Source organism: Pogona vitticeps, chromosome 3, assembly GCF_051106095.1.
Source record: "Pogona vitticeps strain Pit_001003342236 chromosome 3, PviZW2.1, whole genome shotgun sequence".
NCBI classification, from domain to species: Eukaryota; Metazoa; Chordata; class Lepidosauria; order Squamata; family Agamidae; genus Pogona; species Pogona vitticeps.
This window is the reverse complement of record NC_135785.1, coordinates 91,104,447-91,130,325: the sequence shown is the minus strand read 5'-3', so window position 1 is coordinate 91,130,325 and position 25,879 is coordinate 91,104,447. Positions and strand designations below refer to the sequence as shown.

The 25,879-nt window shown below is 42.3% G+C and overlaps 1 protein-coding gene across 2 annotated transcripts in view; it reads right to left on the bottom strand.

The window, feature by feature from the left end:
* Positions 1-1,070: 1,070 nt before the first annotated feature.
* Positions 1,071-25,879, bottom strand: part of ADAMTS14 (ADAM metallopeptidase with thrombospondin type 1 motif 14) — a 124,589-nt gene continuing 99,780 nt past the window's right edge. For both annotated transcript variants that reach the window (XM_020783104.3, XM_072995238.2), the window contains exons 15-22: positions 25,460-25,543; positions 22,087-22,250; positions 19,847-20,012; positions 16,340-16,472; positions 12,867-13,074; positions 10,191-10,320; positions 7,098-7,208; positions 1,071-3,879 (exon numbers count right to left, since the gene is read on the bottom strand). In XM_020783104.3, coding sequence (XP_020638763.3) covers positions 3,269-3,879; positions 7,098-7,208; positions 10,191-10,320; positions 12,867-13,074; positions 16,340-16,472; positions 19,847-20,012; positions 22,087-22,250; positions 25,460-25,543 — 1,607 coding nt within the window. In that variant the 3' untranslated portion in view covers positions 1,071-3,268. The remainder of the gene's footprint in view (positions 3,880-7,097; positions 7,209-10,190; positions 10,321-12,866; positions 13,075-16,339; positions 16,473-19,846; positions 20,013-22,086; positions 22,251-25,459; positions 25,544-25,879) is intronic.

Here is a 25,879-nt window from a genome sequence, read left to right as displayed (position 1 = left end):
ACAGTGCATAGAAGACAGAGAAAAATACACAGCCCCAGGAGACACACTGGAGAACTGATCTGTCAACCACTGGCTTTACAGTCAAATAACTAAGTGATTGAGCTAGAATGGGTTCTGGGGTACCACTGGCATAGCTGTTCTTGTCCTAATGTGATTCTGGCTGTATTAGTTAAACTATTTGGACCCACAGAGAAGGGGAGGCAGGAACCAAGGGAAGCAAAATACAGGGACCTAAAATAGTGTCATGTCAGAGGAAGTAAATAAGTCTATGAAAGGCAAGGGTCAGTGGTTTTCAGCCTTGGGTCCCCAGATGTTCTTAGACAACAACTCCCAAAAATCCTGGCCACCACAGCAAGCAGTGAAGCCTTCTGGGATATTTTGTCCAAGATCATCTGGGGACCCAAGGTTGAGAACCATTGGTCTAGAGGAACAAAGGAGACAGAAGTTGCCAAGAGTTGAAAGCAGAGGCAAGCTGGAAAAGAGAAGGGGTAGCCCCAGTGGGGACTTGCAGGATGCAAGAAAAGCCAAAGGTCTTGGGGCAGATTTGAAATAAGGCCAGCCAAATCTCTAGCAGTTGGCCTTGAGTGTATATAAAAGCTTCTGCCATCACATAAACTTCCAAGTGTAATTAAACCAAACAGAATCAATAGCATCATCCTTCCTTCCTTCCTCTTCCTTTTTTGTCCATTTTGTACAGTCTGTATCAGTTTCTCAGAACAAGCAATGATTTCTGCAAAGCCTGGTGAAAACACGCAACTTGGGAAATAACAATTGACTTGTTTTATAAACATTCAGTGAAGATGACATTTATATACACACATACATTTCCTTCTCTGAATGCAAAGATGTAGCCGCTGGAACGGTCTCCTAGACTGACTTGCCCTGTGCGTTCTTAGAAAAAGAGAAGCACAGACACCATTCCCATGACTTTAGGTTCTTTCGTACCTTTCCAAATCAGCAAGTTAGGACTTTAGAATTCATACAGAAAACATCTCCCAGGGAGAAAAAAAAGCCAGGGTGGGGGAAGCATGAGTGAGTTGCAAGTGAGGAATAATGCAGATAACTGGGCCCTACAGAGAGCTGTCCTGATCCCTGAGACTATCCTTGTGGCATTTAAAAAGTTCCAAGAAAGGACAGAAAATGCCATTCAGTTTCTGTATAATGTAAACATGCTTAAATTGGGGTGTGTGTGTTAAAATAAAAGGGGATTATCATCAAACATCAATCAACCAACATTCCTGGTGGAGGGGGAAACCCTTGAATGGCTGTGTGGAGTGAAGCAGGGTATTGGGGCAGAGGAAGGCCAAAGAAAGGTTGTAACATTAGATCAACCCGGTGGCTTGCATATACTTGATCTCCCCATGACAGCAACTGTTGGCTCATGTGGCTTTTATCCATCTTTCCTTATTAGCAAAGGCAGCTTGTCTCATTAGACATCTTCAAAGCCACTGAGTTCAGCTCAGTTACTAACCGAAGGAAACCGCTGAGCTACTTTTAGAAGGCACCTATATCTAGTTATCTAACTTATCCAGAATTGCTGTGGTAGGCATTGATTTGCTTGTGTATTATTTTTTTAAAAACAGGTCTCTAAGTATCATTTTCCATCACGGGCCAAAATCCCCTTTGCAATGACGAAGTATACTTTGAGAGACAAAGTATGTCCCTAGATAGGTAGGTAGGTGTATCTATGTATGTATTTATGGATGTATGTAAACAGAAAAGGCTCTCTGCAAGACCCTTGGAGCAATGTCCTTATTTAAAGCACCAAGGTTTTCGAAACATGCCAACATCCTTGGTTCCCTTGGTTTGTTCTACAAGTCCTCTCTTTTCAGGTGCAGCTTACTGCTGACTACTAGGGTTGGTGGTGATGAAAAACATTATGCTGCCTGAGACAGAGCAGGAAATGGCAGATCCATGTCAAGGCACATGGTACCCCAAACCAGCCACCTTAGTTTTGATACATGAGCCTAAGAAACCCACAAGCATCTCTCCCATCCCCGTCAGTGAAGATACAAGAAAGGTGACATAACCATTTTGCTCTCTTTTGATGACATCCAAAATACGTGGCCTGTGGTGGCCATCTCGTCCTGCCCAATGATAAGGCCAACCTTATAAGAACCAGATGTTAAGAACAAACAAATAGCTGAAACCTTTGTGCCTTGCTTAGGGGCTTGTAGCTGGCCACTGTTGCAGACAAAGGGATGGAGCTCATGACCCTTGATCTAATCCAAAGACACAGCTTCAGTCCTGGGGAAAAATTACATTATTTTGGATTATAATTTCAAGAACTCTCCTAACCTGCCCTTCAGTGGTGGATTCGGAGAGATATAGTCCAGAAAAGATAACTTTCCTGTGTTGTAGTAGTCCTTACGTTTTTATAGTCATCTACGGCAGACACGTGTTGCTGCCATGCTATCTGGAGACCTTGTGCCACAATATGAGAACAACTGGTTTCAAACCGAGAAATGTCCATTGCTCCTGCACACTCCAAGACACACTCAGAGTCACCTCTCATGGAATTAAAACAACCTTTTCCCAAGAGTCTCAGCTCACCAGGTTAGCAATGCACAGCTGCCGTGCAACTGGTTCAGGAGGCCATTCGTTCTCCAAACCACACACCCCCTTTCTGTTTTCTAAACTAAGTTTCCTCATCTCTCTCTTTTGTTCGTCCTTGGTGGCCTGATACCAGGTTCACTATCTACTAGAGCTGAGAACCAGCCTTCTGCAGCAGGCGGCACCATTTCTGAATCGACCGTATTCCTGATAGCTGGAATTGCAGCAGAGATCCATGAACAATGGTTGCAGGAGGGGTTGACAAGGCCCTGGGGTTACGGGAAGTTGCTGCGCTTTGTTTGCTGTCATGGCTCAAAAAAACACCTCTTGTTAGCACCTTGGAGGAGGAAGAAAAAAGCCTTGCTGATTCAAACCACACTCTGAGATAATCTAATGTGGGATACACACGCACGGTATGTCCAACAGGCTCTTGGCAGCTGGGTTTGCGACTTCATGGTGGTGGGGCTGCAAGTCTTCTACGCATTTGCTTCTTTTACTTTTTTTTTAACAGAACAACAACAAAGTCACTGCTGTTACTGCTGCTAAATGAATGTGGTTGCATTTGAAATAGGCAGTCCTTCCATTTTGGAAAGGGGGTTTAGAAATGTGGCTCCTCACGTAAACTGAGGAGAGAAAAAGAGAGAGAGAGAGAGAGAGAGAAAACAGAAGTTTCTGTGGGGGAAAGAAGCCGCTCCCGCCCCACGCCCCCCACCACTCATGTCACAACAGGGGAGGAGGTCCTGAGATTGGTGGCTGACTGCCTGGGCTCCGCGCTGTGCTTTCTCTGTCCCGTGACACCTTGAGAAAGAAGAGGAGACTTGCCTTCCTTTGGCAATGCACCCAGAGGCTTGTCCAAGGCAGCAGGGAGCCATGGACTGCTCTTGAGTTTCCCAGCGTCCCAGTTTGCTATAGCTTGTCGAAGAGGAGGTAGTTGTCTTGACGCACCAGATTGTGAAGTGCCGTTACCAGGACTGCCCTGAGACTGGGAAGTGGCCTTGTCCTGACAGGTCTCAATGGCTGTTGAGCCAGCAAGGGTGGAGAGCAGGCCATGGGCCGCCTCTTTCTCTTTGGCAGCGGTGCCCTTTCTCCTTTGCAGCCGGCTCATGGCGGTGGGATGGAAAGACAGTTGGGGAAAGGGGCTGGGAAGGACAGCCACCCCATGGGTTCCCGTCTCAGAAGCCGCTTGGTCATTGCTGTGAGGCTGACCAGTGGTGACCTTCTTGCTACAGGATTCACAGCAAAGTTTATTGTAGCCAGGGATGGAGCAGTAGCGGGCCAGGACTTCCATCTGGCAGAATATGGACTTGTCTCCAAGGCAAGGCTCCTCTGTGACAAAACAAAGTGACAAACAGGTTTCCATGAATGGAGTGAAGATCTGCTCCTGTCAAATAGAAGGCAAATCTGTTCCAACATTGTATTGCTGCGCCTCATATTGCGAAAGCTACAACGCCACCATCCCATGCTGTACACGTTTCTTATCTTTTCCTTTCCTATCCTCCTTTACTTTTGTGCCGTGTCTTTTTTAGACTGCTAGCTTGGGAGCAGTTGTTGTTTTCTCTTTTTTTATTGATACATAAACTACTCTAACAGCCAACTGTTGAGCAGAAAGTAAATACTGTAACTAAGTAAACACAATAATAATAATAATAATAATAATAATAATAATAATAATAATAATAATAATAATAATAATAATAATAATAATAATAATAATAATAATAATAATAATAATAATAATAATAATAATGATAATGATAATGATAATGATAATGATAATGATAATAATGATAATAATGACCCATCAAGTCAATTCTCACTTATGATTACCCTTTTGGGGGTTTTCCAGGTAGAGATTACTCAGAAGTGATTTACTATATCTTTCTTCTGGGGGTATTCTGGGGCTGTGCAGCTTTGTCAAGGCTACATAGGCTGGCTCTTTTCCCTGGAGGCACAGTGGAGAATCTAAGCCACTAAGCTATGCAGCCAACTAAGTAAATATAATGGCTGAGTCTAAATCAGATCAAGCAGGCTTAGATTACTTTGAGGGCTCAACTATAAATTACAGATAACACACTATCAGAAGGATAAATCATGTTAGTGTCCTAGAGACATGATTCCAGCAGAATTTTACATCTCAGAGATCAGATTTGCAAACAACCCATTTACAGCTCCAAAACCAATCACAGAAAAAATTTGGAAACTACAGGAGGTATGAAAAGTGACGGCTGAAACAATCAGATATGTACAGCACTTAAGGAATTCATTCTTCTAATAGGACGCTCTTTGGCCCTAAGTAGTGCTGTATTTATGTCTATTTTATATATTTGTCTCTATCTCTGTCCCTCTGTGTCTATATAAACATACATAGAAAATATATAGCAGTGGTCTCAGAATTTAGTTAGAGGAGAGAGAGAGAGTGAGTGAGAGAGGAGTGAAGAAAGTCAGGCATAGGAATAAAGGAAAAGGAGTCTCTGATTAATGGGACTCCAGTATCATAAGATGGCAAGTAGTATAGGGCATCATCAATAAGAAGAGGGGTTGAGAGGTTCAGGACCCACCTCCTTCCTTTCTGATACCCATATCATAATCCTGGTTGATTATAACAGTTTCATTCAAGAGGTGGAAGTATGGAGTTGCACATAACTTTTTCTTCTCCTTCTGCCACATCTAAGAAGGAAAGGTCAATTCCCACCTCCTGCTGTTGTTATATACATACTAAAGAACTCTGAGAACTCAATCTTTGTTATAAATTTGGGGGTGGGGGAATGTTTGAAATGTAGGCAAAGGAAGTGTGCACTCAGAGAGAGTGAGGTGCATCCAGAGGCAACCACTGCACAATGATGTATAGGAGAGGAGGTTTGTAAAATCATGTACCCAAATGGCATTAGGCCTAGGGATATGTCAGCAACTGCAGAATGTCAGCAGGGGAGCCTAAGATGGGAAGACAAAGAGAGGAACAGAAGAGTCAGTGAGATGTAAGCATATAGTTTGAAGAGATAAACAGGTGAGCAGGCAGGCAGGCAGGCAGAAATGCCTACTAGGAATCCTCATAAACATTCTGCAAAGACAGCCTTTTGTAACACACGGCAGCAAACAACTGTAGCAACACAAGCAGCAAGACTGCGAATCAACCAAGAAACACTAGATGGCACTTCAGTTCATGAACACACATCTGCCCACACTTCACTGTCAAACTGATTGCACTTCTGTTATATTCTTGCCTGGGAGGTAGTCTCACTGAATTCACATGGCCTTAGTTCTGACCAGACATGCAAACAATTATATTGTAAGACTCTGATCCTCTACACACAAACCTTAATGCAAACCCACTGAACTCAATGGGGACTTACCTCGAAGTATACTGATACAGGGGGTTCCATTGTAAGGCTGCAATCCTTAACTTGCTCACCTTGGAATAAGTGCCGCTCAACTCTGTGGAATTTACTACTGAGTAGACTTGCACAGCAAGATACTTGCTTACATATTTGTCCCAAACAAGTTCAGAACAGAAAATCATGTTGATGAGTTCAGGTGAACTCAATAATTTCCACATAATTTGTATATTATAAGGGGAGGGGATTTTATTGTTCCTCGTGCTACGTAAGATCAGACTATTCCTTCCAAAGACGGCTTACTTAATTACAAGCACTTTCAGACTATTACAGCTATTGCCCAGCTGCCCATAAGAGTAGCATTATTGTAGCATTTCACAAGGATTCCGTTTGTGAAGAAGGCTTGTGTTTCCTGTGCACATTCCAAAAGGAAGGGTGGGTGATACCTTTATTTGACCATTAAAAAAAAAATCACAAATACAAGTCAGCTTTTGACCCTGTATAGGTCTTTGCCAGGTTATGAGGCGCTCAGCCTCACGAAGATTTTCAGAGGTTCCAAACCTAGTTAATGTCTGTGATTTTTTTTAATAGTCTAACATAGGTGACATCCATCCTTGCCTGCCTAGTTGGCAAAATGCCAAACTATGCCTGATGGCCCAGGAAGGGTGCAATAAATTTGCTGCCTGCAGGAAATTCTCCAGAACCTGGCAGACATAAAACAGGGATGATGGGTTATGTCCAAGTTTTGAGAGCACAAGTTGCATCGACCTGGTTTACAGAGCACAAGGCTTATACTGTAATTCACCGATTTCCTTGTTATGACCCACGGTTTCAAGATTCACGTAGTTACTTACAAAAATGAATATGGAACCAGTCATAGATTTTTTTCCCAGTTCTCCAAGGGACAGCTCAGAATAATGGCAAATCCAAGATGGGAACTGCCCATGGTCACAGTTTGGGCCCCAAGAACACAGCCAGCAAACACAACAGGCATTACAGATAAGGGGAGCCTTCTTCCTCCTTAGAGACTTCTCCTCACACAGCAAACACAGCCAGTCAGTTGCGTGACAGTACCACCCCACCAACGTCCAGACAGCAATACAATTATTTTATGAGAGGATGCTTGGCTAAGCAGTGCCAGGACCATAAAAAGTTGAAAGAGGAACAGGCGACAAATCAAAATGTGAAACACAGAGACAGGAAGGCTCTTACTTGATGATATCTTGCTAACAGGGTTTTTGGCGCTCTCCTGGGGTACCCATTGTACCTTAGGAGTCACTTGATCATTGGTGTCAGCATTCTCAGGGACACTTGGTTGCTTTCCTAAAAGAAAAAAGAAAAGCAGGTTAAAAAGCATGCAGGGCACAACAAGGAATCAAAGAGCTTCAGGACAGAGACACACCCCTCATTACAGGTCCTCAGTTTTGGGTGACATGGGTTGAACTGCTCTGAAGAAAACGCAAAAAGAGTGCAGATTTATTGTGGCACAATCTTCCTTGAAAACAATATCTTTAGAGGCACCCCACAATCTATGCTTTCAATTAAGCATCTAAGCTCTTAGGACTACTGGAATTCATTACCTTGCGCTTAAGTTCTGGCTGCTGCCCTATCTAATTGAGAGCAGGTTCCACCTTGACTCCTGCTCTTAGTGAGCCCAAATAGTGTCCAGAGTTACTTTTTCTTTTCCACCCACCCCATCTCTTTTCTCTAAGATCTAGAGAAACTCAACCCAGCTGCCCACGGATAGCCCAACTTTGATTCTCCAAGACATTCCTCTTAGTCTCCCTTTTATGTGTCACGGAGCTTCATGAAATCAGCAACTTTGCACCCCTGAAAGTTGGGGTGGCAGTTTCCAATCCTGGCAATATCTCTGTTCATAGCTGATCATTGTGTATATATATATATATTGGATCTGAAGAGTGGCCATGATGCTCACCACTTGCCAGACTATGGGAACAGGAGCCTGCAATATCCCACCCAGCCTATGTTCTGATATAAAAACATACGGCACTTGCTGAGACAGCCAAAAGCACTCCCTGTTTGAGCTCCCTCTTCACAGAGTGGCAGTCAGATGCTTATGGGAAGCACATAAGCAAGCTATAAATGCAACTGCACCCTACTGCCCATTCTCTTCAGTGACCCGTACACCTCCCTGGGGTACTATTGCTGATACCTAGCCATCCATACTAATAGCTTTATCTCTATGGGTTTATCCAGTTCCTTTTTAAAGCTGTTCAAGTAGGCAGCCATGTCTACTTCTGTGGGTATTTTTATTATTAATGTTTAAAGTATTTTTATCCTGCCTTTCTCCTCAAAAAGAACCCAAAGAAGCTTATATAATTAAAAACTCAATATTTAACAAGTAAAAAAAGTAGCTATGGAGATATTTAAAAAGAATTAAACAAGTATTACATTAAAAACAGTAATAAAATCAGTACTGAAACATTTAAAACAACAGAGCACAACAATCCATTTAAAAAACCCTCTCACACCACCAGTTATAAAGCGAAAGCTTGCCTGAAGAGAAAGGTCTTTGTAGGGCCAACCTAGCTTCCTGTGGGAGGGAGTTCCAGAGTCTGGAGCAGCAACACAGAAGGCCCTCTCCCATGTTCCCACCAGGTGCACCTGTGAGGATGATGGGACTGACAGAAAGGCCTCCCCTAATGCATGAATTTGACCCAACTCCGGGAGGCAGTGGAAGACAGGAGGGCCTGGCGTGCTCTGGTCCATGGGGTCACAAAGAGTCGGACACAACTAAACGACTAAACAACGAAATGAATGATCTTAATACCCAGGCAGGCTTGTAGATGCAGTCTTTTAGACAGCTTGGACCCAAGCTGTTTAGGGCTTTATAGGTTTAAGACCAGTGCTTTGAATTGTGCCTGGAAACAGATCAGCAGCCTGTGGACCTACTGTAACAGGGGGTTCACATGATGTCTGTAACCAGCCCCAGTCAGCAATCTGCCTTCAGCATTTTGGACCCTCTGCAGTTTCTAAACACTTTCTAAAGGCAGCCCCATGTAGAGCATATTACAGTAATCCAGTTGAAATGAAACTTAAAATAAGCGTTTAATTGCATGTGGTTGTACATAAAGTATTGCCTTTAATTTTCTGCTCTAAATCTCTCACCATTCAGCTTCATTCAATGATCCCAGCTTCCAATATTAGATGAGTGGAAGAAAAGCTTCATAATGACATGAAGCCATGTCTAATCCATGCACATTCATGCCACAATAAATCAGCTACTCCATAAAGATGTCACAGACTCTTTTTGCATTTGCTGTGTAACGAAAGAACAGGGCTGGCTAGCTACCCCTTCACTTAATGGTTTCCCACAGGGCACAGCTGACCTCACAGCAGTGAATGAATCTTTATGTATCCTGTCAATAACGGTGACAGCAAAATAAGAACTACTGTACTTCAAAAGATTCCAGATATACTGACAGAAAAACACTACCATTTGTTTTTTGTAGAGAGCTAAAGGCATACATTCTCCTCTAAAAGCACATTCAGATTGCCAAGACCTGTGGTAGAACACAGGGAATAAACTTGCAAAAACATAGGAAGCTACCTTATCCTGAGTCCACCTAGCTTAGTATTACCAACTCTGGCTGGTAGCAAAGGGTCTCTAGGAATTCAGGTGGGATTCTTCCCTAGCTCTACCTGGAGATCCTTGGTGTTGTCTAATGGTCTCCCACCAGGAAGACCTGGTCCATGGTGATGCAAACTAATCTTGAAATCAGACAAAACTAAATTTGGTCAAGGTGGTATGAAACCCTTCTTTTACAGCCTGGAAGTACCAGAGTTTGAAAAACATTACCTTTTTTGGGAACACACCTGCCAGAATCTCCCAGCCAGTACGGATTCTGGGAGTTAGACTCAAAAGGTACCCTTTCCAAGGGCTTCATTAAATCAGAGAGTGCACAAATAAACCAATGAACTGGAAAACTAGTGTGTTTCACTGAACAGTTCATTCGAATAATTGTTATCTCAATCAGCCCTTGACTATGACATCTTCACCTCCCTGTGGCACCCATTCCTCTTAGCAGCCATATGTTCCCCAGTTCTGGCTATCACAACTCCTTAGCATCCTTTTCTATACATCTGTACTGCACACATAGCAGAAACACAACCCACATAAACAAACCCATTTGCAAGCAAAGCACCATGTCCTTCATGCATATCCATTGCCCATGATGAGGTCAAGGTTGGTTTGTTTGTTTAAATGCAGCTGCCATTTAATTCACATTGCACATGTGCACACGTTGTTATTTCAGTGCTTCATGCAGCTGCTGCTCCTCTCACCTGGGCATGCTGCCATTTTGCAGACTTGGATTGTCTCTGGCTTGTCGCCCTCACACTGTCCAATGCTGTTGTCACTGGACTTGCAGACCACCTGGCGCTGCTGGATGCCTTCTCCGCAGCTGGCGGAGCACTGCCACAGAGAAAAAAGCAGGGGGAAGAGATCAGTTCCCTGGGATGAGACTAATACAATGCATTTCTGTGTGATACCGTGAGAAATGAGGCAACTCTGACTGGTTTAGTGAGGAGCGTTCCTAGAGATACACATGACTGGAACAGTCTGTGCCAAAAGCTATTTTTCACATGGTTCTTCTGGCTGGATTCATGCATCCACAGCAAAGGTTATTTTCATCAATGGATGGTAATAACTCCATGCACTGCATATCTTCTTCTTTCCAGAAGATCATTCATTAAAACCAAATATTAAAGTGGCATTTCTAGATGAGTAGTAATATGCTTTCATGCAATGCACACTCATATGTAATTCTTCCCCCCTCCCCACAGCAGAACGTGTTTGCTTGAACACATCAGGGACATGTTGAGAGTCAACCCTCACATCCATGTCAATGATAAACATTTGACTTATCTTTTAACAGTAATGTGCATAACTTGCCAGCTGTTTTTGCAAACATGGCTGTTCTCAAACTATTAAGGGATATAATGACTGTAGAATATCCTTGTTCTGAAACAGTTATACAAAAAATGTCAGGGGGGGTGCTGTTGGTAAAACCAGTGAATCCAGATGCTAAACTTGCTTGGATGCATCACAATTAAAAATTCTGACAAGATCTTGTGAGTAGTTCACAAATTAAAAAGGCCAGCTTGGAATCATAAGCCATTTTTGGTAAGTGGCAAATTAATCTTTGAAATATCATTCTGAAGTGATAATTTATCCCAGTGAATGTTGGCACTGTTAGATTTTATTTTATTTTATTTTGCTCTTTAAAAGGTAATTGTTTTAATACAATAAATGCTTTAGAATCATTCCAATTTTTAAAAGTTATTATTTTATTTATTCCTAGTTTCTGTTTCCGAAGAATGGCACTCAAGGCTAAGGAATTAAAATTTTTGGTTAATTTTTTTTTAATTTTTAAAAATCACCCTGCTAGGCAATATTGCTGAAGATCCTGTGCACTTTCTGCATTTTGTATGAAAAAACTGCTATACAAAGCACAAAACCTTGCATTTTGTGCAGAAAATCTCGTATCTTTAGCAAAAAGCCTAGTTTTTATGACACAACACAAGTTGTTAAGGAACACAACATAGGTTTTTATGGATGCCGATGCTGATAAAGGGCTGGTCTTTTTTGCTCTTAAGTAGGAGTGAAAAATCTCACAGCAGTTGCTCGTTTTTTTTCCTCAGTAGAGAGACACTGTATTTTGTTGTTCATCATCACCAGAAAACATGTGATTATTCATTAGATTCTTATTCAACAGTAGTAATGGAAATAATATTTGCTAAATTCCTAATTCTCTTCAGTTTAGGCTGCCTTGACATGACAAGACACTCCCATGAGAAATCTGAAAGCCACGCAAAATTTCGCACCCCAAGGCCAAAGGCCTCCTCTTTCCCCTGCTGTCCATCCACACATCTCTGCAATCTGCCTGAAATCAAATGTCTTTTCCCTTTGTGAAGTAAAGCACATACACATACATACAGAGAACAAGTGCACAAGAACTGGCTGATTGTTAAGAGGCCAACAACTCATTCAATGCAGTGGTTCTCAACTCTTAGCCTTCCATCCAGATGTCTGGAACTTCAGCTCTGCAAAGCTTCAGCTGGAAGGGCGAACACCAAGAGATTCTAAGGTTTGTAAGTCCAAAGCATCTGAAGGGCCAAAGTTTGAGAATCACTGATCTAAAGCTTTTCGTTCTTAAGTAAAGCTACAATCATCCTATTTTGGGCTATTTTTGTCAAAAAAAAAAAAAAAAGATAGGATTTTGCACAAAAATTGGCATTTCTGAGCATATTATTCTTATTGGTGTAAGAACTTTATTAAAAGTGCAGAAAATTCCTCACCAGTGAGAAGAAGAATGTTGCAATGCTTCCCTGTTGTCAGCAAGGATGAGGCAAGCAGATATCAACTGTATCGACTCAGGACAATTTATATTAATGCCACATATATTCTGAACTATTTAGCTAGAGAATTCCTCAAAAAGTAACCTTAATTTACCTTACTGTATGGGTTTGGTCTACTGAGATTTTTTAAAAAGTAACATGATGGTCAAAGTGTGGATAAAAGTGTGGTATAAGGAAGATTTTTAAAAAGATTCAGACAGTAAGCCACAACACTAGATAAGAAGACTCAAGAGCACAAGCAAAGTGCAACAATTGTCTATTAAGATACATGCATCAAAAATTACATCTGATGCAAAAAGGACTCCAGAAAAAAGACAGGCCATTGTCTTGCTGTCATCAGTGGTGGGGGATGTCAGATCTAGCAGCTCTGTGATCTGTTCCAGAAATGAAAACTACAGTAGGAACCCTCCATCCATGGCATCAATGTCCACAGTATCACTTATTCACATCTTGAAAATATTTCCAAGATGCATTACCAGAACTGGCCACTAAATGGAGCCAGAGACTGTGTTCTCTCTATGTGGGTTCACTATTATCTACTGTTTCTAGAATCTGCGGGGGTGGCCTTGGTAAAGTAGCCATGCGGCAGTGCTCTCTTACCTGGGACCAGGCACCTGTCCTCCACTGGGCAGGACATGGGATACGGCTGCAGGGCCGACGAATGTCTGGCTTGTCTCCAGTGCAGTACTTTGTGTGCACTGTCCGGTTTGTGCCATTGTGTAGGTGCTGGATGCACTGCACCACCCTGATTTGGAATCCCAGCTTACCACAGGACTTGCTGCAGGCTCCCCATTCCTCAGCTCCCCAGCTACGAAGAGAACAAAAAGAGAACTGTTCTTGACATACTCACTGGACTAGTTCCTACTGAACAGCTAAATTTGCATTGGGACAGTTCTATTTCAGAGTAAAACTAGAAGAAACATGTGATTTTTTATTTTTTTTATTTTTAGAGATGTTCTGAAAGCCATGAAAAACATCTGTAATCAAAGATGGCTTCCCTTAACCATATATATGTTAATTAGAGTGCCTTGTTGTGTAATCATTGGAAGGTAAACATGGAGTCTGATTGCTGAGGCATATCAGTTTAAGAAATTCCATGGTTGAGAGGAAAATAATTAACCAAAGGAAATATTAATTCTCTGTAATGTTTAGATTGATCTCCAGACTGCGGTTTGTAGGCTCACATGCTCCATACAATAAATTCCAAGGAAATTAATCAGGGATACATATGGTATCCCAACTGTCTCCATGATATACCAGTTTTCTATGGACATATCTTTGTTGTTGTTTTCTGCCAAGCTTCATTTGGTTTCAGCAAAACAGGTTACACAAACTAAACCACAAACCAGCCAGTTCATGTTTTTTGGAAGAAGAACTCACTGCGCAAGAGGGCTTCTGAATATATATTGTTAAGGGACATACATAGGTTATGGGCCCAGCAACGTTCCGCTGCGCTGCAAACGTGAGTAAATGAGTAAATGAAAGAGGAGGAGAGCCTAAGCAGCAGTGATAGTGAAACCAGTTCGTCTGTAAACCCGGGGAAGGGAAGGATACAGAGAGCTGCAAGGATGGCATACAGCACGGGAGGAAATATAGGTGGCCTGGCCATAAATAGACTGAATGAAAATAATTATAGAACGTGGGCAATTAAAGCGGAGATGTTGTTGAGAAAGGAGGGTTTGTTTCGCTACGTTTCAGCCCCCCCAGTGCAGCCCAGTGAGGAGGAAGAGGCAGAGCATGAGAGAGCTCTAGCCACGATCATTTTGGCCATTGAAGATTCGCTTCTAACCCACATTCAAGGACTGACAACAGCAAAAGCAGTCTGGGATAAACTAAAAGGCATTTATCAGAGGGAGACGACAGGCACAAAGATTTCTCTTACCAGGAGGTTGTTCCAGTGCAGGATGAAACAGGATGAATGCGCTTCGGAACACTTAAAAAATATGAAGGACATGTTTAATCAACTGCAATTAATGAATGTTGTCTTCCCTCAGGAACAGCGCGTTTATATTTTGCTAAGTTCTCTGAATGACGATTACTCCATGCTAGTAACAAGTTTGGAAAGCATGCCAGAAACTGAGCTTTCAGAAGAATATGTGACAAACAGAATTCTCCAGGAGGAACAGCATTTAAAACAGAGAATGCTGAACAAAAAGGCAAGCCACGTGCGCGCTGACCATGAGAGACAGAGATACGCTGATGGCAGCGTGCCCAGGAGGCGGGCAGACGGAGAACAAAGAGGAAGAGTGATGATGACGAAAGCCTGTTTCCTCTGCGGATCCACCAATCACCTGCAACGGAACTGTGACAAAAGCGGAAGTCCTCCAAGCAACAAAGAAGGAAGGAAGAAGGTCTCCAAAAGGTTTCAACAAAGAAACGACATGAGGCCGGTCTCCTTGGTTACCAGAGGAACGAGGGACAAGGTTCCGGGCAGCCACACAGAGGCGTGGCTCATAGACTCGGGCGCTGTCGTACATTTGACAAATAATAAGGATCTCTTTTGTCTTTTAGATGAAACCAGCCTCAGAAGTGTGATGATGGCAAATTCACAAGAGACGGCCGTTGAAGGACAAGGAAGATGTTGTTGAGAAAGGAGGGTTTGTTTCGCTACGTTTCATATATTGTGCCAGCGTATAAGATTTCACCTTACAAGGTTATTTGGGATGCATAAAGCTGTGGAAGAAAGGACATGCTCTTCCAAGTGGTGCAAGAAGAAAATGCAAGAACCTAGGGTTCAAACTCCACATATCTGGCTCATTTGCATATTTCACAGAATTACGTTTCATGAGTTACAATGTTTTATTGTTAACTGCTGCATGAGAGTAAGATAGATCACTTGTGTCTTTGTGCTGGCATACTTAATCTGTAGGTTGAGTTCACCACAACTGGAAGTGACCTCTAGAGCACAAGGGTCACATAATTAGACACCAACCAGGTAAACAAGGGAATGGTGAAAGGTTTTTGTTTGTTTGTTTTTTAAGTTTTCTTGCTGATTAGAATAGAAGATATTGGGTTGAGATGAACATTTGTGCTAGTACTAGCTTGATTTGCTCTGTTCTGAAATTGTGTCTGGGTTGGCAACCCCTATTGCCTCACAGCCCAAGAGTCACCTCTGGAAGATTGCTTTTTTCTAAGGCATACCATGGTTGCTTCAGCTTTGCTGATGTATCTCCTGAAATTGTCTTCGACAGGAAACTTGCAGGCTGTTAAGATTTGTGCTCCCAATTGTGTGCAATTGCTATCATCTTCTGGTATAAAATCCTGTTGCTACTCCTTTGCAAGACTAGTAAGAAATAATTAAGGATTCAGAGCTTTCTTACCTAGCTGGACTTTGGGACAAAGTCTTGTGTCTTGGGTTACTGTGGTGTGTGTCTTAAGGGAAGACAGATACTCAGATACCAACGTTGAAGAGCTCAACAAAAAATCTAAATATTAGCATAGCCCCAGACATTGAACCTGGCTGGCTGTGGACCCAAGAGTTATATACACATGAAGTATTGTTGATTTGAGAAACTGCTGATTCATTGGGAATTGATCATCAATAGAAAGGACTGTGCCATTTTTCTTTGCCTTTCATATTCATAGGATTTCTTTTTCTTCCCCCTTTTGTCCCTTAAAGTTTCCTCCCTACACCTTTTTTTCTTTTTTCATCTCTTTCTTTGTACATATGCAAATGAACCCATTTGTGGTCATTTCTTATATACTCCTTGAAAACTAATTAAAAATATTCCACCATGGTGAAAAAAAGCTTACTGAGAACATTCTCTCCTCCGCCACCCAGTCAGATCTTAAAAGGATACTTGTGGTATAAAAACGCTGGAAATAAGACACACAGTCATCTATTGAAAACCAAACAGATGAGCCTGTGGATAAGACTTGATTTCAATCTTAAAACAAACCCTCTAGATATCAGACCACATGGGGGAAAATAGGTCGTTTAAGCTTATAAATACCTAAAAGATAAAGCAGCAGTAAGTGTTTAGTGAAACTGCCATGGCTTATTATCCTACCGCTGAACAATTTATTTCAGAAACTGCTGAAGGATGTTCTGCGGCGAATGGAGACATACTCACAGAGGCTGAGAGCATTCCTGCATATTGCACCTCCTGCGGATTGGCTTGGGTTTCTTTCCATTATCACAGAAGTTCCGATGCACCATTCGGTTATCGCTCTTCCTCCGGCAACCGTACTTGGTGTACTGTATTCCTGCAACGCAACAACCACCATAAAGAAACCGGCCAGATTTCTCAATATGTAAAGTGGTCCTCCTTACAGGACAGAGACCATTCTTCTAACAGAGCTGAACGGACATTTTTGCCCAGTGCTGCGTTAGCCTTATACGCAGCATTTCTTCCACCGTATTTCACCCAGTTGCTGCTGCTGCTGCAGCTTCATGGTTGGAGGTCACAGGATTTATTAGGACTTGTGTCCTTATAACTGTCTAGCAGTAAGGCGGTTCAGCACTTGTCACCATCACCTCTCATGCTCCCATGAATACAACAAATAAGGGTTTGATTTAGTGAGGCGATAGAGGTGAGTACAATTCTTCATTAAACAAGAAAAAAGCGTGAAGGGACAGCTGCATTTCCCTTTGCTCTTCTATGGCAAGCTGGCACAAAGGCAGTGCCAGTGAGGAAGCAGACAAGTGAAGGGTGTATGATTTCGTGCATGTGTTTTGTATAATGCTGGACCTGAAGCTCAAAACATGAAATTGTGGGGAATGTGAGGCTAAAGCAAAGGATGTTTCCTTCTCATCTTCAGCAAAGCAGTAGCTTGCAGTCAGAAAAGGAGTGAGAACTTTAGCGCTGAACTTGTACAATGGCTGGGAAGTGCCATAGTGCTGAACACTGCCATTGATACAAACTGCCAGTGGGACAAACAACCACCAAAAGGACAACCACGATGGCCAAAAAAAGGTGAAAATTGGTCCAAGAAACCCGCCAACAGTACAAAGTTGAGATAAGGCAAATGTCACTTGGATGCTAAGGGAAATTCTGATAAGATCAGTGCAAAACCGAGGATAAATGCTGTTGCTGGAAAAGTCCTTTGTGCAGTGTTGTTTGCTTTCAGAGCAGCTGTAGACCTCGGCAGTATCAGGAGCACAGATGTGGGAGACTTCCATTAAGTGCATCAACCTCATCATTGCTTTCCAAGATTAATGTGCAGATGGGAACGCAGTCTCCAAACCATAGACTTCTCTAAATTTTGCAGTTCTCAGCTCATAAATTAGGTACAAAGCCATGCATATGAATGAAAAGTGCATACAAAAACAGACCTTATGGGAAATTGTGCATGAAAATGGATGTTTATGTTTGTTTATTTGTTTGTCTTAAAATAAATTTGCAGACTAGATGGAACAGACATATCATTTAATATACATGAAACTAACAAAAATCAGAAAGAGACATCCATCTCTAATTGAGAAAACCAACAAAACAAATATATACCAAAACACTGTAGATAAAGTAGCTGTAAATTCAGATTCCTTCAGTATTTGAAGCAAACTATTTTCACTATTTTCATCAGAATAGAATTAAGAGAGGAACTCTCTGGCTCAAATAGATGTCTAACATTTCTACCCTATCTCTAGCCACTTCCCAACTATTTTTTTGTTCTACTTGCAAAATATGGCACTGCTGCTTAGTCTTATTTCCAGAAAAAACAACAAGCAAGCTTCAAAATGCAGTAAGAAACACAGTATAGGATATATGGGCTTTATCTACTAGGACTGGGGCTAATGCCTAGAAATTCAGCTTAGGTAGCTACAATACCGCTGCAAATATCCCTGGAAATTCAGCTTGCTTAGCTACAGCAAAGCAGACTTAAGTCAGCAAGTTCTGACTTGGCTTTTCAAAAACTGCTGTGTTTGTTGCAATGATCTAGGCATAGCTTATTATCATTTCACTGGCTTCCACAACAGCAACTGCATCTAAAGTCTGAGTTTGTTTTATCTGAAAAAAAATCTGTCATTTTGCAAATCTGGAACCCCTGATCGTGCCAACTATACTGTTTCCCTGAAAATAAGACCTAACCTGAAAATAAGCCCTAGTATGATTTTTCAGGATGGCCATACTATAAGCCCTACCCCCAAAATAAGCCACAGTTAAGTGAACTCTTACCCTCCATCATCTTGCAGCAATCAGAAGAAAATGACATAACTGTATTTGAATAAATGTGGATTGTTGTACATGAAAAAAAAATCCCCTGAAAATAAATCTTAATGTGTTTTTTTGGAGCAAAACCTAATATAAGACCCTGTCTTATTTTCAGGGAAACACGGTACAGTATTTTGTATTTTCCCTTATTGGCCGGAGCTTAAAGGTACAGGATACAATCCCAATACAGTCATAGTAATATGGCCAAAGCTGCATCTACTTCCCTGCTAATGTTGTGATGATGCCCTCCATGCTACATTAAGCCTTTGGGTATCCTGCTTGAACAGATGTGTGACCAATGGCAACACATAATCAAAGAGATGTTGTTCCCCTTAAGAACAGTAGCTCATAAGACTGGACTGTAAAGGTGTGGCAGCAGGTGGCAGAATGTTACATGGTTCAAGAAGAAAGGCTCGGGATGCAGGCATTGTGATACGTGCCTCTGAAGCTGCTCCAATTTTTAAACCATAATGCCATTCCATTTAAAAGAGGTTGATTTTGATTTGAAACAAGCTGTTCCAAGATCAGAACCTGCACATTCACTCTTGTGGGTGTTCATGTCAAGTGTTTTAATGCAAGGGAGCTGAAACCAAAATACTCTGGAAGAAAACAGCAACAGAGTAATTGGCAAAGGCAATCTCATTTCCCCCAAGAATCCCAACCCAAATTCCAAAGGGATGGCATCACACACACACACACACACACTCCTCCCTAGATATACTGAATGCAAAATTCAGGATGGCAGACAGATGGGAGTGAGCTCTCTTCCTCACATTGCTGAATATATACTGCTTTCCAACACATTCACTTGCAAGCCATCATGTACTGAGCAACTGAATGGTATAAATTGACATACGATACGGCTTTATGCCATATCAGTTCAAGGCCACTTACTGACTTAGGCAGAGGAACTGCCAGTCCCACCCCCACCCCCACTTTATTATCAAAACTGCTCCATACTCACCTTGTCTGTCCACTGCCCGCCGCCACAACACTCCTTTCTGTCCATTCACTTTCCTCCATTTCACTTTGCCCAGTGTACCCCCTCCCTCCTTACCTCACTAGCACTGCCTGCCTGCTGTGGAATGCCAAAGTCACAAATGCATATCACTGAGGATGGCAGAAACAGGCTCAAACCCTGTGGGGTGGGTGCCCTTGGAGACTGCAGGTCACACAAGGCCACCTAGTCCCAAGGCTGCTAACACACAACACCTGGCCCTCAGAGACAAGCATCCGTCAGTCACCCGGGCAGCTCCAGGGAATGAGCAGGGGCCTTCCTGGGCAAAGAGGGGACCTGGTGTTTTGCCTCCTGAAGGAGATGCCTCATCCCACTTGAAGGACAAGCTCTGGGTTTACACACATAGAACACATAGGAAGTGCTTCTGAAACCTACAAAAATGGGGAAAGGCAGAAATAAGGCAATACCTCCTCCACAAGCTTTTGAGCATTGTGACCAGCTCTTGAGAGCCCATTCATAAGTATCCATTTCTTCAAGGAGGACGTTGTTGTTGCCAATGACCGGAAGAAGATCTTCATGTATGATGTACTTATACATCAAGCTGCTCTTGGAATCCTCTTCTTGTGGAATGGCCTGGAATCAAAAAAAAAAAAAAAAAAAAGGGAAGAGGCTGTCATGAGAGAGAATTATTCTGCCTCTTCTTTATACAAATCTAGACAAATCGACAGATATGCACAAAATCTACCAGGTCGTTGTTCTGTCCAACAGATCCAGCCTCTAAAGACCCCCCACCCCAAAAAAGGCTTTTAAAAGAAGCGTCTCTAAGACACTGTATTTCAAAACAAACCAATTTCCATTTCAAACATCTGGAAAAATTCAAAAGGGATATAGGGGTGGCCCAGGGAATAGAAAGGGAAAGAAGTAGAATAGCTGAGTTCCAACATCAGCCTTAGATTCCAGGGGTGTGCTTGATGATGATGATGATGATGATGATGATGATGATGATGATGATGATGATGATGATGATGATTACTGTTGTTGTTGTTGTTGTTGTTGTTTTGTTGTTTGTTTGTTTGTTTGTTTGTTTGTTTGTTTGTTTGTTTGTTTGCTGCCCCATTAGTGCTAAAGTATTATTCTGGGCAGATTGACAGCAGATTAAAATCAGTACCAAAAAACAAACATTTAAAAATACATTATAAAAACCTGATTGCACCAAAACAATTTACAAAAGCAGCATGACAGGAGATGAACAAAACATCAACCCAGGTCAATATGAAAGGCCTCCCTAAAAAGAAACTCTGACAAGTAATGTGATCCTAAAAAGAAAGGTCTTAAGTTTTCTTCTAAATGTCAAGAAGCAGGGAGCCAGGCATAGCTCCTCCCGAAGCTGATTCCATAGGGTTGGGGTCACTCTGGTAAAGGCCGTGCCTCTAGTGGAGGACTTTCAAGCCTTCCTCGAGGTTGCCACTCAGAGACGTCTGGTCTGGGAGGATCTGGTAGGCTGAGCAGATGACATTGGGGTCAGGCACTCTGACAAGTAATGTGATTCTAAACTGTGGAACACTTTGTATGTCAGAGACAAAACCTTGAATCTGATCCAGGGTGTGATGCATAACCAGCTCAGACAAGCCAGAAGTGGAGTGATATGGTCAAACTTGCTCACACCAGTCACCAATCTGGCTGCCGCATTCTGGACCTGCTGCAATCTCCGGGTGAGGTTCAAGGGGAGTCCTACATAGAGATCATTGCAAGAGTCAATCCGAGAGGTAACCAGTGCTTGCACCAGTGTCCTGAGAGAAAACTCATCAAGATAAGGGCGGAGCTGGGTGATAGGCCGATCTGGACACAGCTGAGATCTGGGAGTCCCAAGAAAGAGCCGGGTCCAGAAGAATGCCTAGATTACATACTTGATCCCTAAATGGGAGGGCAAAACCATCCAATCTAGGGTTTAATCCAACCAACCTGTTTCAGCTCCCTCCCACCTCAGAACAAAATCTTAGTCTTGTCTGGGTTCAGTTTGAGCTTGTTAGTCCTGGTCCATTCCAGTACTGAAGCCAGCCAGTGCTTGGGTGTCTCGACAGCATCCACTGCACAGGTGGAAAAGGAGAGACAGAGTTGCATGTCATCAGCATACTGATGACACCTTCCTCCAAATCTCCTGATGAAGGTCCACTAGTGGCATAACATAGATGGTAAATAGCATTGGAGATATTGATGACCCCTGCAGCACCCCACAACTGAATATCCAAGGGGCAAACAAATCATCCCTAAGCTGAACTCTGGATGTGGTCCCTGAGAAAGGACCAAAGCCAGCTCAGTGCCAGCCCCCCCGATCCCAATTGTGTTTCTCAAATGCAGCAAAAACAGCTAAATATCTGATGGCACCTTAAAAACTAGAATATTTTATTTGGCAAAAGTATTCATCAGGTGCAGCAGATGAAATAAGAGACAATTCACAAAAGCTTATGCCAAATTAGTCTTTGAGCTCAACTTAAGGCTAGACTGAGCCTAACAATTCCATCTTAACTTTAGCTTATTTCAAACAGAAGTTATGAAACCAGCTTTCTTACTTTGCACTGATTTTGCATGCAATAATGAGAGCACGAAGTGCTCTTAAGTAGTATAAACCAGCAAAGGGATTAAGGTACAAAATATTGCTAACTCTCTATTTCTGCAATTGAGCCAACAGATCTTTCTCATGACTCACCAGAACACTGATGGCTTCATGCAGGGGCCCACTGGTTTTCAAGCTTTCCTTCCCATTTTCAACAGTGTACTCCCATTCCAAGCCCATCACCAGGAAGGTGTTTCCCTTGACATCTTTGCCCTTTGGGTTAAAAATGAAGTTGCCAGAGGCTTGGTTCTTAACAGCTGGGGAAAGAAGTTGTTAGGGTGAAATCTTCTCAGCAACATAGATTACATCCAGCAGGAAAAAGTGACAGAGAATCGGACGTCAAAAAGGCAAGTCCACCTACATAGGGAGTATTTTAGCTTCTTAACTTCAGTCTGATAACTGACCCATCAGCTTCTCGGGTCAAAAAGACACATAGGACACTGACTGTTGTTGTTGTTTAGTCATTTAGTCGTGTCCGCCTCTTCATGACCCCATAGACCAGAGCACGGCAGGCCCTCCTATCTTCCACTGCCTCCCGGAGTTGGGTCAAGTCATGTTGGTAGCTTCGATGACACTGTCCAACCATCTCATCCTCTGTCGTCCCCTTCTCCTCTTGCTTTCACACTTTCCTAACATCAGGGGCTGATAGGACACTGATAGGACCTATCAAACACTGACAAACATTTTTGCATAATGTAATAATACTAATCTTTAAACAATGAATATTGGCAATACATTTGGCTCTCTTCTTGATTAAACGCAGTTTCATCTAGTCCATTCCCCTCATGTCCAAGTGCCTTCTGGTTTAGATTGCAATGCCCTTTTCATTTCCTTTACACTGTTTGTTTGTCTTATTTGCGGCACTAACATACCAAGTCTTGTTTGGTATTTCAAGTCATCATCTAAATGAATAGAACTCTTGAGAAGAAGCGCACACACCCATGCTTTCACATTACCCTTGTCCAATACCACAAGAATATACTTTACAGTGCCAGAACACAACATTTTGTAAAGTAAAAAGAAAGGCAACTTGTAACTAAACCGCCCCGCACAACAATATAGACTATAAAATGTCTACAGTGGACTAGCAACTTGAAGTCATCCAGACATTGCTGGACCACAAATCTCATCATCCCTCTCCATTGGCCAGGCCACCTGGGACTAATGGAAGTTGCCATCCAGGTTGCCCACTCCTGTTCTACTATCCATAGTGCTACATGTTACTGAGCTTTATTATCACATGATCAAGTTTAGATTAAATCATTCTGATTTATTTTAGTAATTGTAGTCAAGAACATTTTTGGTTTATCAGAACCATTCCCAACTTCTATGCCTGGAATTCCCTCTCACTGAACCTAGGTGATGGCAATTCTCTCCTTATTGCTTCAGACACTTTTTCTATGAAACTTTTGACTTAATCCCATAGTCTCCACTCTGGTCTAAAGCTATACTGGGGGGCGGGGGGCGCGCGGCGGCACCTGTGTAATTGCATTTGTGCAAATCAACCCCTGGATACTCCAGTCTCCTGCCTTCTTCCCTCCTTCTGTTGACTGGTCTGCCATTAACATTTACTGCTGTGAATGCCTAATCTGCACAAGAACCTGTCTCTTTCTTTGCTTGTACATCTATAAACTGCCATGAATATGGCAATTTATGATAGAGCAGAAATAATATATAGTAACTCAAAACAAGCTCTGCAATAATGCAACAATTTCCAACACAGTATCCAGGGGAAAAGGGACGTGGTGGCGCTGCCGGCTAAACCGCAGAAGCCTGTGCTGCAGGGTCAGAAGACCAAGCAGTCATAAGATCGAATCCACGCGATGGAGTGAGCGCCCGTCGCTTGTCCCAGCTCCCGCCAACCTAGCGGTTCGAAAGCATGCAAATGCAAGTAGATAAATAGGGACCACCTCGGTGGGAAGGTAACAGCGTTCCGTGTCTAAGTAGCACTGGCCATGTGACCACGGAAGATTGTCTTCGGACAAACACTGGCTCTATGGCTTGGAAATGGGGATGAGCACCGCCCCCTAGAGTCGAACACGACTGGACAAAAATTGTCAAGGGGAACCTTTACCTTTATCCAGGGGAAAAACCTAATGGATTACTTTTTAATTTGTAAAGTTTTATAGCCTAATATTTTGAGCTCAGTGCAAATTAATTCATTGTTAGGGGTTACTCCTATGCAGCATTTCTCTATGCATACGTAAGCCGGCAGTGCCTATTTAAACTATGGAAAGGATGACTGAATGAAATAGCCATTGGACAACAAAGAGAAAATAAGTCTAAAAGTACTCATGTAAACTTCAATGCAATGTTAGTAATAGATGTGGGCTAATACCAGGAGAGAGGCCATTGGGAAAATAATACCATGCAATTCAGCCAAAGGGCTTTTCCAGATGGAGCACTTATTCCTCCCTCCTTTTTACTGACTGGTAGCATTTGTTGCCAAAGAAGCACAGATATCAGCAGGGCTTCTATCCATACTCATTATTACAATATCACTTCTTTTCTATTTTTAGAAATCAGCATCTCCTCAAAAATGGTTCAGGTGTATTACAAAAAGCTGGAAGAACCCCTTTCAGAGAGAGGAATGGAGAACCAAGATCTTGTTTACTTGAGGGGTGGCTTGGCTTGGGGAAAAGGGGAAACACAGGAAGGCTTAGTGGCCTAAGTAGCCTCTAAGAGATGCTCATAGGGCAAAGCTCTTTTGTTTTAAGGGATCCCAAAGCAGCAGCATGGAGACTTGGAGCTCCAAAGTATTGTTTGTTTTGTTTATCTTCTAGATAAGTCACTGAATTCTGCTTTCCTTTTCTTACAGCCAGAAAGTAAAGCAAAGCTCTATGTCTAGAACCGCTAAGCTGTTTGCATTTTTGTGGGAACTTTTCTCCTAGGGTCTCCATTACAGACTGTTTATACACTGTTAATATTGGAAGCTCAGTAGCTAGTCACTCCATTTTGTGTTGGGTTTTTTTAATGTGTATTGTTTGTTTCCAGTAGATTAGCACTAAACATGGGAGTGTTTGATGCAACTGGCATTTCTTACTTGCACTTTGTCGTGATACAAACAAAACAAAGGAAAACACCCCAACAGAAGGCAGTTTGGGGACGGGGGGAGGGAAGGAAGGTTAGAGTGTCGGCACTGTTGGTACTGGCATCATTTGGAGGACAAGGAAAATATTGATATTATTGGCATACGATCAGGTACATATAATGGAACAAATACTTTGTTTGGATGCACCCAAAATTAAGTTAAACACTTCATCATCTCACTGAATTCATTGTGAGAGATAACTATCTTCCTTTCCTACCTCATTAAGAACAGGAGAACTTTAAAGTGCTTGATATTGGCTAGACTGAATTTGCAACAAGCTCTTTTTGAGGATTAGACTGTTAAAATCCCTCTTCAAACAAACACTACAAGGCAAGATTGACTCTTAGTCCACCTATGACCATGTCTGGCTCTTACCAATTGTATGGGGCGAAGGCTCCATCTCTTCAATCTGCACATGCCTGGCGCCAGCTGGAATCTCAAACATTTTCAAAGCACCCACTGGAAATTGCAAAGAAAAGAGGCCATTCTTGAAACAGGCAGTGCTGGAGTCAGAAACAAGTTCCATGAAACACTCCTCTTAGATTCTAAAGCAGCAGGGATCTTCACTGAGAAAATAACTATTTTTTTAAAAAATGGTTCTCCTCCTACAGCTACCAAAAACATTCCTCCTGCTACAGCTACCAAACATGTTTAGTTAAACAAGTGTTTAGGAACACCTTAGGCACAAACCACACTGAGATGCATGGAGATGTTTCCTTTTCACTGGGTAACACAATCCAGATCATGGATACAGTAAGTCCCTGAAATGCTTTCCTGAGCTTCCAAGCTAGGGGA